Source organism: Rhea americana, unplaced genomic scaffold (genome assembly GCF_003343005.1).
Source record: "Rhea americana isolate MKP2758 unplaced genomic scaffold, rheAme1 scaffold_302, whole genome shotgun sequence".
Classification (NCBI taxonomy): Eukaryota; Metazoa; Chordata; class Aves; order Rheiformes; family Rheidae; genus Rhea; species Rhea americana.
Genome location: NW_028186427.1, coordinates 780,344 through 795,866, shown reverse-complemented (window position 1 = coordinate 795,866; position 15,523 = coordinate 780,344). Strand labels below are relative to the sequence as shown.

Below are 15,523 nucleotides of genomic sequence, written 5' to 3'. Positions count from 1 at the left end.
CTCCTAATAACTATTTTATGATAAAAGTTTAGAAGCTCCAGTTTTACACACCATACAGTTTTTCTGTCAACCTAATGCTAATTKGTAAGCCCTCAGGTCACAGGGACACTTTCTTACTGTCATTACACCACAATTAAGGTGCAAATACASCTGAAGATCACCTTTAAAAGGATCGAATTGTGACATACTATTCAGTGAGATSAAATATCTAAAGCTCCAGTCAAGCTCCACATGAAAGGGTGCAAGAGCAGGAAAAAAAACAAAAACATTAAATCCATGAAAGAACAATCAAAATAATTGTTAAGCAGACCTTAGCCGACATTATGAAGCACCTCCTTGGTGTTTAAAGGATCGTATAATCTAAACAAGTCTAAACAACACCTGAGAAGAATTTACTTGAACATGACTAGACAGATATCTTTTGTGGAAGAAAAGCTGATATTATTGATACCTCCCAAGGGACAGCCCTCATTCTAGAGACAGCCATTCAGCATTCAAGTTGTGAATTAGAGGAAGGGCTGTTTCAGACTGCATGCATTTCTACCTCCTGTGTCATCAGAGCCAGCAGGTAAATTTTACACTCCCTTTGACAGCTCCCAGAGATCCCAAGACTATTTTGGCCAACCAGGGACAACCTGAACCTAACATACAGATCTGCTGGCAGGTAGGTGAACAATGCACCAAGACCAGACCAAACAGCTTCCTAGAACAGAAGAAGAAAATCACTTTACGTATGGTAAGACTACTGCTATTTTGAAAGTTATCAGCTATAAATTGTAATCTCAGACATGCAACAGCAAAGCCCAGCCAAGGCTTCCTCAAACTCTGAGCTCTAACTGCCCCTCTCTCTCAGATACCTCATCACTCAAATCATTTAAGTGATCATCTGGCTCCAGCTATCAAGAACYTGTAACCAATCTATAATTTTGGGAATTGCAGAAAGGTTCTAAAAGTCAAGGTTATAATGAAAAGATGCATGCAGGTCTAGGCTTCCATCTCTAGTTTCTTACAACCTCATCTCCCTGCCAAACATGATTGTGCTAGCTGTTCAGAGATGCAGTCTGGACACATTCACACCTGAACCACATGATAAACCAAATAAGCCAACATCCTGGGCTACAGACATACTTTTAAGCCGAGGATGCATCTATATCCAAAACAGCGTAACTTCTAGCTGCCAAATGGCGCGATACCATTTCATCTTCCCCAGATGTAAATTCCTACTGCTTCTCTTACTTTCGATCTGTCTATTCTTCAGCCACAATACAAGCTGGATTAGCTTGCTAAGATGACAACCAGAAGGGTGTGTTGTTAAATTTGCTCTCAGACCAGTTTATCTGACTCACCTTCTGACTGCAGTATCATTAAATCAGGTCCAATGCAAGAGTTCACAATATGTGGACTGAGAAGGAAGAAAGTGGCTTCTAGCAGCAGCCCATGCTTAAGCTATATAAGGTATAATGTGGCAGTGCACTTCAATATATTAGCACTGGTGACCTCCAGAAGATAGCTGACTGGTATCAAAAGAAAGTGTAGCAATGAACAAAAATTTATTGCATAACTTCTGATAAAGTTTTCTGTGGTTTAATGAGAAATAGAATACAATTGAAAAAGTCACTGTAACTTTAGAGTATCATTCCTTACAGACTACTATAGCTAGCTAATTTAAAATGACACAGACACTCTTCTGGTGACAGGCTACGGTCAAAGTTGTTCAAATCACATTCTGTGACTAAGTAAGAGGTGTCCTGTTCTAAACTACTCTATGGTCAGACCCAGTTGGCCTGAGTTCCTGTGGTCTCAAACACTAAGAAACAAATCTTGTGGTTTTCAATTATTTTGGCTAACGTCCCAACTCCAAAACTGATCTCACATATGGGTTGTGCAGGTTGAAAATGAATTGACAGTCTCCTCACTCATCTTCCCACCAAAAAAATCCTCTCCTTCCAAGATGATAGGGATCCATTTGCTTCCACAAAATCTTCTGAACTACTAACCTTGAGACACTCTTGAAAGATGATGGGCAATGTAGAGTACGTATAAAACAGTGTTAAGGTACTTCAGGTAGTTTTGAGCCATTGCCTCCAAGACTCAATTAAGTACTCTCTCCACTCAGTAAGTATTACACTTTCAAAGGTTATATTTAGAAGCTTGAATGAAAATGCTGGAGAAACAGATTCCAATCTGCCCATAATATTCTGTGCGACTTATTGGTACAGAACATGGACAAAAGCAAGGTCTATGCTGAAGGACCAAAAATCCTGACTTTGACATGAGGATTATCAGAAGTAGAAGAGGGAACTAGAAAGCCTTAAATTACCTTAGACTTGTGCTCATTTGAGTTGAATTGACCCTGGAAAAGTATGGTAACTATGACTACCAAGAAAGATTTGAAAGCTACAGAGATGGTCATCCACAAAATAGGATTTAATTAGATCTATACAAGGAGCAGAGAAGTTTTCCAGGAAAAGAGTTGATATGAACTTAAATCCACCAACCATTCCAAGAATAAATCTTCACACTTAGGGGAAAGCTAGCCTGAATTATGACAAAACTGAACAAACTCAAGTTAGCCTGAGGAATTCAGCTTCTTGCAATTTCTTACCCTTTCAAGTGCTCTTCACTTAGCTTTTATTCTGTCCTCTAGTAGAATATTAGACAGCTAAAGCAAGTGAGTGCTCCTAAATGGGATCCCATTGCTTACAGTTTAACCTATCAGTTCCAAGCCTACAAAAGGAAAATGGATCAGAATGAACAGCTCCTAGACAGTTCAGGCTTTAGATCAGGCCACCAAGAGWGTCTGTATACAGAGCCTGGACCACTCTACCTAACAGATACCAGAAGGATCTGAAATATACCCAGAAAACCCAGGCACATCATGTTTAACTAAGAACTGAGATTGAACATGGACTGCTATTGAGCTTTTGCAACAAACATGGTCCCAAACAGCACATCATCCACATACAAATCCTTAGCTGTTGTTAAGGCTGGTGCTGGGTAGAATGAATCGCATACAGGACTGTGCAGTGATGCTCCTCTTATACCTTTCTCTCCAACACAATGGCAAGTCACGAACGCAACTGGTTCTGAGACAGAGTATTCACTGACACAGAACTAAAAGAAAGACAAGTCAGACCTACCACACCTGAACATTGCTGCTGGGACTTCTCAGCTTCAGAAAAGTTGTGACAATATTCAAATATTTCCCAAAATAAAGTAAGTGGAAATGTACATACAAAGTGCAGATGTTGATGACATCCGTGGCTTGCATTAAATAAACACTTTTTCTAATGTTTGTAGTATAAATATAGGTATTCTTTAAGAGAATAACTATATCCTTTGGAACCCTCACAGCTCAGAGAAGTTAATGAAGGCCAAGACCCAAGACAAAAACTTCAGGAATCTCTAAATTATTATATCTATACTTACATGAGAATAAAGTACCAACTTCATTTTGTGAATGAGAAAAACTCAGCCAGTACAAGTTTTGCAGATATACCTTTAAGTTATCTTAAAATAGCAGGGTCTCAAATGTCAGTGTGTACTTCTCTACACACCATTCTTCCTATCTGTCATGGTCAAATGTGCAGTCACAGCCTTTGTGAATTTAACACCACCTAAACACTCACAGGCACTACGAAAGTACTGTCATTTTTAAATCCAGAAGAAAAAGAGACTGGATGCACTTTGTGGTAAACAAACTATAGCARAAGTATTTTTCTTTTCAGTTACATAAATAATGAATTTTAACAGCTTTATAACGTTTGGAATTGTATCTATGTTTGTACATTGTTACAGTCACTCCTCCCTGTAAATAGCTCTGGTATTCAAAATATCATTGGGATTCTAGGGAAGTCCCAGGGGAAGACACATCCTCTGATTTGGTCCTAATCTGTAGTGAGGATTAGAAGCCAACAGCACATAATGGAGTAGATATATGAAAGCGTGATATGCCTTTATTTTCTTTCTTCCCCCTTTTCAACRAAAAAGGTTTATAAAGGCATGAGCTTAAAAAGCACTTCTTAGCTGTCCAGTACCTCTATGAAAGACAGTAAGAACTGCATTAAAAAATCACACATGTACAAGTATGGTAACTTTAGAAATGCCATTTAAAAGTTATGGCCAAATTGAACTGATTTTTCCAATAGCTTAATACAAATAAAGCCTTTTTAAAAATCTTATAGGAGCACATAAGAGTACTAATCAAACTTCTAGCCTCACTTTATCTGGTTTTAAGTCTAAATAAACTTTGTTCACTCATTTCTTTCTCCTGCAATAAACAGACAAATATATCACACCAAACATAAGACCAGCAGTCCTTCCTTTGAAGGATTTTAAGCAGAACATTTGAAGAAAGACCAACACATCATCGGGCTCCCTTTTGCACTAAAAGAACATGACATTGGACTCACTCTTGCTTTCATCAGGCTGCCTTTATCTCTGCTGCTCATTAAGGTATTATGTTCTTATAGCATTGGGCCAGCCTAAATCTCTGGGTAAATTTCAATACAGCTGCAGTTACACAATAAATAGCAATATTCTTTTTATAAGATCCAAACATTCCTAATTGATTAAAAAGACAAATGGATATTCAAAAAGTGGACTAATTACCTCTCAGAATCTCTATTTGGATATGATCTTGCAAGTGGTGATACTGCATGGCTAAGAACAATGTAGGCATAATCAAAAACTTGTTTCACTTGCATGGCACCGTAAGAACTTCTGCCAACGTCGTTTCCTGTAATAATGTGACAGTCATCAGGTCAAGTTTGGTTTGTGTTTTTTTTTTTTTTTTGTTGTTGTTGTTGTTTTTTAATACCAGTAACCAGAAAAATATTCATATTGAAAGCTCAGACGCCTTAACAATACAGTTTAACTCTGACTGTTAAAGGCCCATTCTGTTCATAGCAGGAACAGCTAAGTGTGGCTATCTAAATAAAGGAAGCTAATCTTTGGAATCAGGCTTAACAGTATGCATTCAATCTAGCACTTGTAAAATGCTGCTGTACCAGAACATGGAAAAAACAGAATGTAAAAAGACAGCTGTAAGAGGTTTAGCTGATCTCTTTAAAAGAGAACCTATCATGCTTTTGTTAAGGCATCAAGTCACACTTACCAGCAGAGTGTCTGTAGGCCAAATTCAGCTTTCAATTACCCCTGTGCAACTACATTACCTTCATAGGGCCAGCCATATTTACAACCACCCTTACTTAAGCCTAAGAGTATGACAGATGAATAACCCACCTCATACAGATTATTCATCTCCTAGAATAAAAAAAATAAATAAAAAAAGAAACAGGACACACACTTTATCTCACAGGATTCCAAAAGCTTGTACTTTTTTTTTTTCCCTTAAAGTCAAGTTAGTGGCACTTTGACTGCCACTCTCCAAACATGAACAAGTATAGCAGAACTCCTGAATTCAATAAAAGGTGCGAGGAACAGAAAAAGCAAAGAATTTTCTAAAGCTTCTACAACAGTGACAATGTACAGGCATCTGTTTGGCACTTAGAAAGCTCTTGCTGGCACAAACAACAACAAGCAGTTGTGCTTTTTTCCTGTAAACATATTTGGCACCAGACACCAACTGTTCACTGTCACTACTTAAATTAACAAACAATTAAAACCAACTTCCTTCAAACTGCATGTCTGAAATACAGACTGGATCTTGAGTGGGTAGAAAGCTGCTTTCAGTAAAGAGTTCTGTTCCTTCAGGATGACACCTGAAATTCCACAAGACCATGAGAAAGTGGCAAACCATAGAACATGCTTATTTTAAACTTAGAAATCATGGCTCACGAACAGGTTTTAATGAAAAGTTATCTTTGAAGACCAAAAGGGAAAAGATGGAGGTCACTAGTTTGAATCTAATTAGGCTGATGCKGACTATAAGGGAAATCTTCACTTGCTGAACTATTTTTGCCAAGTACAATGTTATAGATAAACACTCCGAAGTCTACCATCCAGAAAAACAAAAAAACACAAAACATAACCTTGGCTTTACTACTTGGTAACACATTTTAGTCTTTCAAGTTTCTCCAAACATAATGCCATTTTAACACAAAAGCATAAATCAATTAAAGCAGACTGGGAATACAAGAACCTTTTGGGAAAACAAGATTTCTTTGGTAATGTTTACGGTCAAATAAAAAACAATTAAGAAAGACTTAATGCTTACTGAAGCAACCAAGTATCTTGTTCTTAAGGTACTCCTGCAGTAGCCTGCAGCTGCCAGACACAGAATTAGAGAAGTGTAATCTGCCCCTCCCTTCCTCTATAAGTGATGTTTGTTGCTAGACTCTACCCTAAAGTAGAAACAGAGACCATTGCTGGCCTGGAAAAGCAAATCTAGGAAGAAACACATTGAAGTTAAGTTCAAAGCTTCACTATCACAAAGCAGGTAACAGACTTTCCACAGTACTTAACCCAAAGCTAGCTGAACAGAAACCAAGGTATTTCAGCAGTCAAGAAATCAGAACACAAAAAATTACAGATGTTATCAGTGCATGTTTTTCAAGGTCGTGAGTGTCCTGCAACAATGCTATATTTCACTTTAAGTGCTAAAGGTACATACAAAGGAAAATAAGCTGAGAAGCAATACAGAAAGAGAAATAATATAAGTGGTTAAACTCATGCAATTGTTCCTACTACTAAATTTATATAACAAGACTTAAGAATATATGCACAACCAAACTACATTAGTTTAGTCTAATCCGGTGTCTGCGTTGACACAGGTTTGACATGCATCCTGCAAGAAGCTATACCAAATGAAGACACTGCTGCTCCAAAGTGTTGGTTACTCCTGTTGACAGTGCTTGCCACCTTCACTGCTCTGCCAACAAAAGAAATTGTAAGCCTTCCCTAATCCATTTACAATAAACTCAGGCAGTTTAGTTTATACCACTAATGAAGCTGTGTATTAGTCTTGATTGAAGCAGATTTGATAAGAGGCAGGACAGCTCATACCATAGCATGCCTAGGTTCCTGGATTGCCTTGTTCTGCACCTGTAATTAGCGTATAAATGTTTGAATAAACAGTCTTATTCAATTATACACTCTGTATTGGCTTGCACTGCAGCTGAAAAGGTAGGTTGAAGCCAAAGCTACTGTGCTAGCTATTGTGAATTGTACCAGTCAAGTCTGTATAGGCATGACCATACCCAATCCACAAAGCAACATATTAAAGAAGCCAGAAGATCACATACTCACATATGTTGTCATGAATTTAAAAAAAAAAAGATTTTTTTTCTGAGATATCATTCTCATCAGCAGATCAATTTTGCATACCCAAGTCTTTCATTCATCACAGATTGATCAGTTAAAGCATGTAGTCAAATGCTTTCACCCTTAAGAAATTTGTAAAAGACTTCAACCCTCAGCATTACCAGATAACAATTGTGTGCAACTTCACAGATAATTCAACCCTCATTCTTTTTATTGCAGCATAAGCCTTCATTCCTGAAGAAGTATGTCTAAGATTTCCAAGACTAGATATCAGTATTATCACTCAGTTAAGCAGTCTTCCGTAACCTGAAGTAATTTTAAAAATATGGCCTGGAAAAGTAAAGGTAAAACAGTGAGCAAGGACAGAAATTGATCTGTTTTAAGCTGTTACCCACTAAATACCTCTTTGCAACATTCAGTATTCAGGAGCTCTTTCAGCTGCTAGTCTTGATGTATTTTTGTATTTTTATAATTTTTTTTAAAACATACACACATGCATGCTTTTGCATGTTCTAATCACAAATATCAGGTATTGAAAAATTGTGATGAATATCCTTGGGCAGCCACAAAGGCTAGAATACATACTCCCAATAGCTGTTGTCCACCTCAAAATAAGTTACTTAACATACTTTAAGCATAACTGGGCTGGCAAGTTAAACAGACCCTTTTCAGTGGAGCCATATGAAATCTACTGTTTCAGAATTTTCATTAGTGCCAGTAGCAATTCAGAATGAAAAATAATACTTTCTAACATAAAGAACAGTGGAAATGAAAATGCAAGTCTTCAGCTATGACTTAACTAATCTTGCTGCCAATCTGAACCAAGATCAAAATCATTCCAATTTCAAGTATCAAAAACGTGACCTTGATAATCCCCAGCCTCAAATCTAAAAAAAGGTGTAAAGGAATAATCCTCCCTAAGAGCCCACTGAACAAATGCAAAGTTTATCTTACAAACACAGGTTAAGGAATTGTTACCTGCAACCAGTGTCATGTGTCTTCCAGGATAGGACACTGAAAGACACATATAAACCTCTTGAAAGATGGTTAACCTCTATACTGCTTCAGCACACTCCCCTGAACAGACAGGTATCTTCAGTGTAACACTCTTTAAGTGACTGACTCAGCAATTCTCCTGAATTAATGCTTTCTCCAAGTCTTCTACACATCACATGTCAGTTTATCAAGAAAATAATTCTGTTATGGTGGCAGCTACAAGATGTTTACAGAAGTTTCCTTCTTTGCAAGGGAGAGATCTTATTACCTAGTCTTGGACACTACTAACTCAAGAGGAAAAAAAAATAGAGTATCTATCTAGATCAGGTCACCTAGCACCCTAATAAACATCACAAGGTATCACAGGGTAGAGTAGTCTGACATCTGAAATCTAGATTTCAACATAACCTGTCTCACTTCAAAGTGCAAACTCCTCACATCTTTCCTGGAATCTTTGTTCTCAAAGCACAGAGACTATAATCCTCTAGTGCCCTATAAACAATCTTTGAGAAACTCAGAGAAAACTCTGCAGCACCCAAAAGAATCTGGCATAAGGAAAAACAGAGACCAGAACAGGCTGGTATCTGTCACATCCTGCATTAGGAACTAACAAAACATGCTGAACACTTAACTGAAGGACCGTATCTTTCTGATGATATAATTTTAGTCGGACATCACTTCACACTGAACAAACATCAGTCCTCAGACTTAAGAGAAACCAATCCCACTAAATTTAATCTTGTCCTCTGTAAGACTTCCTAAAGCTATCCATGAGCTATACCTTTCAGTACACCCTATCACACAGCTTGTGCAAATATTCATAGAAAGGTTTTCACAGTACTTGGATAATCTTGAGAAATGGAAAGGTGGGTTGGGGGGGGGGTTAGGTTTGTTGTTTTGTTGGTTTTTTTTTTTCCTCTCCATCTCTGTATTTTGTCTTTGTTTTCAGGACTAAATGATCTTTCAAAGTCTTCTTGCAAGGCTTAACCAGAATTTTTGAGAAAGCTAGGAGTGGGCTAAGAAAGACCCCAAAGAAAGATTAAACACTGGTACACATAGACCACAAAGAAACAGGTGTTTGAAGGAAAAATCTACAGTAACTTAGGCTAATCTAAATAAGAACAGCAACAGCTGTCCCTTTATCCAAAAATGTGTTTCCATCTCCTCTTCTGTCATGGTATAAACCCTCACAGAATCAGACACCAAGCTGATCTGATCACAAACTAACATTGAGATTATTATTTGTCAACTGAACAAGAACCTGAACCCTTGAAAAAGTTGTTTGAAGATAAACAGTAACGAGACAAAGATAATTATTAGAATTTTAGATACTAAATATATATACTTGAAAGGCACTCCTAAACACTCTATGGATATATGATTATGCCTAGACCTAAGGAGGCTGTATTTCTGAGATCTAATTCAAAGAGTCATCCCTGTATCTCAAACAATTTTCCTTCTAGTTCCATCAAGGCAAGTTCTAAGCTCTATGGCAGCTGCCAGATGACATCCTTTAGGTTATGCTCTCCAGATGACTTATTTTGAGTTATATTCAGCTTTCATTTGCCTTGCCAAAATGTTTTCTCCTATAAGAATTCCACTATCTCAGAACATTGTCTGAAATCTAGTTCTTCACAACTCAGAGCATAAAAACTGGGATCGTTCTTCCAGAGTTCTTTGCTTCAAGATTTATGCTAAAGGAACAGTTCAGAGCCCTTACTGGACTTGCTATTTTGTTTCAGAGAGTCAGTGGAAGGAAGAAACATTTCTAAAATTTGGTTATTACAAACGATCAAAACATTCTACAGTATACATAAACTCTTCTCTTTTAGTCCTCAGCTAGCAGATAGAAAGAAAACTGGAAGACACAGTAACTGTTCTTTTAGAGAAAAGTGGTTCATGCTGCTACTGAAATGGATCTTCAGGCAAATAAGCGCACAACTACTAAATAAAACCTCAAAAACACTGAAAAATTTCTGCATAATCTCTTATGCCTGCTCTTTATACAAGAGTTGCGAATGGAGACAAAGAATCTGAGCTATGTATCAGAGACGTGGTTAGAAAAATTAGTATTTTAGCTTGCAACCTGTTCTAGAGAAGTATGAACATTTAGCACACTGAGTATTTAGAAAGGAGTCAAACTTAGCTCCTGATCCATGGTATTTGCTTTAGAAGTGCTATACATAAGCAGCCTACCCACAAGATGTGACAGTATAAAGGAGTTTGAGTGCCAATTACATCCTAGAAATATTAATGCTGAAGTCCAAATTAACTGAATATTTACTTTATTAAAAAGCTGTTTTGGAATTCCAGTTACTTGTTACAGTCTAAACAGAATCCAAACTGAGTACTAGCTAGAACATTCTCAAGAGTTCAAACAAAATTAATCTTGATCATTTTGATCAAAATGAAATCTTAAAGAAAAAAATATTGGAGTTGGTTGCTTCTAAAAGTACATGCAACTAAAATAGACATTCTACAGAGGTGCCTGTGCAGTGCAGAAGCAATTTGCACCAGTCAGACTCTTTATACCAACATCATATTGCAGCCTCTCCCTTGCTCTATACTCCTGACCATGAGTTCATGTTTCTGTGCAGTCTCTAATATACTCTAATATACTGCCCTGCAGGAAGTACCCTTCATTTGGGGCTTTATTACCTGAAAAATGGCATTGCTCTGTAGACTGTAGTGGGAAAGCTACACATTCCTTTCTCATTCTCTCATAATAAAGAATGAGGTTCTATCCCTTCTAGTAACTTCCTTCCAGGACTTCCTGGACCTTTCCTCCCTATCACTCGGCATTATTAGAGAGCCTTACTATGCACTCATACATTTCTGCATCTCCATCTATCTGCAAACTTTGTGCGCAGTCAAAATTAGTGAAGCTATGAATCTTCGGGGATTTCAGTTCCTTATCTATTAACTCATCTCCCTAACTGTACCATACATACAGTATACACCAGAAATACTCTTTCCCCAGCGCAACTTCAACTCATATGACAGATTTTAGGAACTCAGATTATAATATAGCACTAGTTGAGCCAAGGCTCCAGAAAACTGCAAGAAATGTACAGTCTTACCAGGCAGGAGAGGATCTTCAATACACAACATGGATGGTCTGTATCCATTGGTCATGACTTTCATGATTTCTTCTTTGGCAATATAGGCACCTCCATTTTTTATTCTAATACCAGTTTTCAAGTAATTAAAATTCCTTCCATAGAGTTCAAAAAATTCTATGAGAAGCATTCCAAGGTTTTCATCAGCTCTTCTGGCATCAATTCTTGGATGCAGCTGTGAAACACAACACTTGCTAATTATTAAAAAGTGAACACTTGTCATAACACTATGCCACAAGAAATYGAGTTGAAACAGCGGAGTACAATTTCTTCACAGGGCACTAATACTTTATATACTGAAACTACTTTGATTTAACCAAGAGGGGGCAGCACTTTAGTCTAAGGAAAAAGAATCATTTGGCTTCCAATTTCCTCTCCTAACATTGGGATAGTTAGTAAATCCCTTTTCCTAAGGCAAAAGCAGTAAGTACTGCATACTACATTAAGGTCTAGTTTATGAAAGAAAAATAGCAGATTTTTCACACACATTCGATAGGTTTTAATGTTTTCAGAAGATCTGGGGGGGATCTTTACCACAATCAAAATATGGTCCTCAATCTCCCTGTATTATATTAGATATGTATAATCTACACCTATATTTCAGTCACTTATTCTAACAGCACTGGGATATGTAGGTTTTTCCATTATCACAGGCACTGAGAGGGAAAAACATTTTATTTGGTCATACTGATACAAAGCTTGATGTCATTTACAAAAATATCCTAGAAGAAATAACTCATTAACAAGTTCATAAATAATCTAAAATATCTGCTAGCTTTCAATATGTCAAAAGCTAACCAACACACATATAATTAAAAAGCAATGGAGGTATTTAATGTCATTGTTCTAATGAACACTCAGCAAGCAACTATCTCCACATTTAGTATCAGTAGGCTAGGAAACAACAGGCTTAAACTGCATTCTGAAAGATTTAGGAGACACCAGCAGGAACATTCAGACACTGGAACAGGCTGCCCAGGAAGATGGCATAACYAACACCACCAGGCCTGGCAGAGAAAGCTACGTACCACCTGAAAGTTGTTCCCAAGGCTCCTGATGCTGCCGTTTTGATTTACACAGTTAACAGAAGTTCTTAGAGGTTTAACAGATAATCCATAGCAGCTGCCAACAAGCGCACACCCAGAACCACAGCAATAAAGCTAGCTGGGCATTGCCAGGAAAAATCAAAGGGAACAGCACCCTTCATAACAGGGCATAAGTAAAGAAACCAAAAATTTTTAAAAAGAATTTACAAGCAAATAAAGGATAAACTTACCTGCAGGAAACTAATMGCCATTAAAATTAGGCTGTAAGAGCTAATTCCACCAGTAAAAACTTCATTCAAATCCCTCTGAAGGAGGAACTGTTTTAATACTAAAATCAAATATGGCAGCAAAGAATATTTCTGCAAAGCAAAGTAATGATAATGTCAACTTTTCAAAACAAAACAAGAGCTAAACAATCTCAGAGATTTGTATTCTAAAGCAAAAGTGTTATTCAGTAGCATGCTATGAACACTCAGCAAAAAAAAAACATGCATTTTTATTCTAGAAAACAGAGAAGAGCAGATTTCAAATCTTACTTGATCAAACAGTCTACATATCAAATTTAATTCTTTACTCTCAAACAGGAGGATTTTTATATCCTTCCCTGAATGCCAGTGTCATTCATTACAACCAAAGCTTTTCATCTGAACAGTACTTTTACTGTAGAGCATAAAAGTAAACYTGATTTTAAATATTCATTGACAGAAAAATTGGTTTTAGACATTTTGTTTAGCAAGACAGTATTCATAATCCAGTGTCACTGAAATTCATTTAAGGAAACTTGAATTGCCTTTCTTTTAAAAGAAAGTTTAGTATCTCACCACAGACCTAGATACAATTGCAGAAGTCCTTTCAGTATACAGGTTTATCCACAAATATCTACCACTCAAATATTGGAAAAATCTATGTAAACATGCAAATTACATGTTTCCAGTTTATAAAGTCCAAGATCAAGAGTTTTTTTTTTTTTTTTTTTAATCCTCATGTCTTTCTACCATCTAAGGCAATATTGGATATGAAAATAAAATATCCACGTAGAAAATTAAAACATCCATGTTTAACTAGTATTAATGAAAACAGTCTTCAGCAATGTGCTTTCAAAAGTCTTAAGCCATATCAAAGACAGTTAGCTAACCACCTAGTGGATCATTCCTAAATAGCATGGCACTAATTATACAGCTGATACCTTCATGTATTCCTTGATAAATCGAGCTGCCTTCACACCAGTTTCCACATTAAAGCTGATGTCAACTTTCACTTCTGTCTCCTGGTCAGTAAGTTTTATTATTGGTACCTGAAAAGATTAAGACAAGGTTTTATGAATCCTCAGAAATGGAATACTGATCCTCCTCTCCAGCTACTCACTTAAGAAATGGACACAGTCAGTCCAAATGACCCTGTCAAGACAAAAAGATGATGTTTTTGAGAAAGGACTCAACAAGTGAACTTTTGTRAAGTGATTATAAACATACATATGTATGATATTACTTATGATCGTGCCTGTACTCTCACATAGCTGTTAGATATCTACCTTTTTAGCTGAAATACGTTTGCTGAGACAACTAAATGACTTAACTGCTGCTAGTAAGAGACATTCTACTCCTATAACCTGCGTCATCTGACCATTCAACCTACTAAACAGAGAAGACTAGCCTAGCAGAAAAGGTAAAAGCTGTCTGCTGATGATTATCAAGTTGAACTGACTCACTGCAGAGTCAAGCAAAAGCTAGGCTGGTTAAAAGCAAATCAGGAATAGCAGCACTTCTTTTTCAAGTAGCAGTAAGTCATTACAAAAATACTGAACATGCACAATCTCAAACCACTGCCTTCAAGGCAGTATCTTGCAAAATGGTATTACAAATGTCATCACATGATCATATTTTAAACTTCAGCTGGTAAGTTTATGTTAAATTGAGTTTGTTGAATTTATTCTTGATCTGAAATGAAAAGCAGAAATGATGGGCAGAATGAAGCATAGCATTATTTTACACCAACAGCAGTGGAAAAGAAAGTAAGTGAGGTCAGTAAGATGGATTTGCCTAGTGTCATTCTCCTTTGCTAACTGATATCACTAATTCTGAAAATTCCACTTGCTTTCAGGCAAACCAAAGGCTATTAGAGCTATCATGTGGTACTCCAACAAAAGCAGTAGGAATCTTCTAGAGCTGAAATAGTCAACTTATTTTAGAGACCACCGAAGGTATCAGCTTACTAGTAAGTTCGGAAAATATTGCTTGATATTGGAGAAAACAATACTTGCTCAGTAAAGCAAGATTTTCACACTAAGTTTTTAGCATATTCAATACTTGATCCACCAGACTTACAAATTTGATGCAAAACAGTTTCATAAATAAAAATAAAAATCACTGACAAAGTATATGCTGGAAGGAAAGCCAACTGTTAGGCTTAGAACACTTCATTACACCATTAGAAAAAAGGATATCTAAAAAATACTGGTTTCAAGCTAGACAATCCCAGTTACTAGCCTCTCACTAAACATAAGTCCTCCTAAAATTGAGTGAAAGAGTTGTTACATTATACAATTAACCTATTTTATTAGATATTTTGCTAATACTGACTCTCAAAAGAGAGTTTCCAGGAAACAAGAGTACACATGCACAGGATTATTGTCCTCTACCTCAAAAAACTCTGTACATTACTGCTAAGCACACATATATTCTGCTAAGATTTTGCCCAGTCACAGTAAAACATGGTGCTTATGGCAACATGCTTAAGACAACACTAATTGCTTCATAAATTACTAATTATTTATCACTTTCCTATCAAGGAGTCTGAAAGCTTTTCCATTCAATATTCCAAAGACTATTACTTACTGTAGCTTTATCAAGTACTTTAATGGAATACGGTTCAGCCACGCTGTGTTTTCTTAGTGCTTGCTCCAGCAGCTGTAAAGGTGGGCGTTCCCATTTTCCAAAAACAACTAAATCAATATCACTAGACAAAAAGAACACAACAGGAGATACACTAAGTGTAGGACACAGTACTCCACTAAAGAATATGATAAAAACCAGTCTTCTGCAGGTTACAAGTCCACAAGGAGAACCACCATGCAGCTTTTAACAGTCTAGGTTTCAAATAAGCTTGCTTTAGCTATGTTAGAGATAGTCTTGTGTGCTT

The 15,523-nt window shown here is 36.8% G+C and overlaps 1 protein-coding gene across 3 annotated transcripts in view; it reads right to left on the bottom strand.

Moving 5' to 3' along the window:
* TENT4A (terminal nucleotidyltransferase 4A) overlaps nt 1–15,523 on the bottom strand; it is a 60,133-nt gene that overhangs the window by 24,942 nt on the left and 19,668 nt on the right. For all 3 annotated transcript variants that reach the window (XM_085309763.1, XM_085309760.1, XM_085309761.1), the window contains exons 4-8: nt 15,220–15,340; nt 13,572–13,679; nt 12,616–12,744; nt 11,301–11,514; nt 4,612–4,738 (exon numbers count right to left, since the gene is read on the bottom strand). In XM_085309763.1, coding sequence (XP_085165889.1) covers nt 4,612–4,738; nt 11,301–11,514; nt 12,616–12,744; nt 13,572–13,679; nt 15,220–15,340 — 699 coding nt within the window. The remainder of the gene's footprint in view (nt 1–4,611; nt 4,739–11,300; nt 11,515–12,615; nt 12,745–13,571; nt 13,680–15,219; nt 15,341–15,523) is intronic.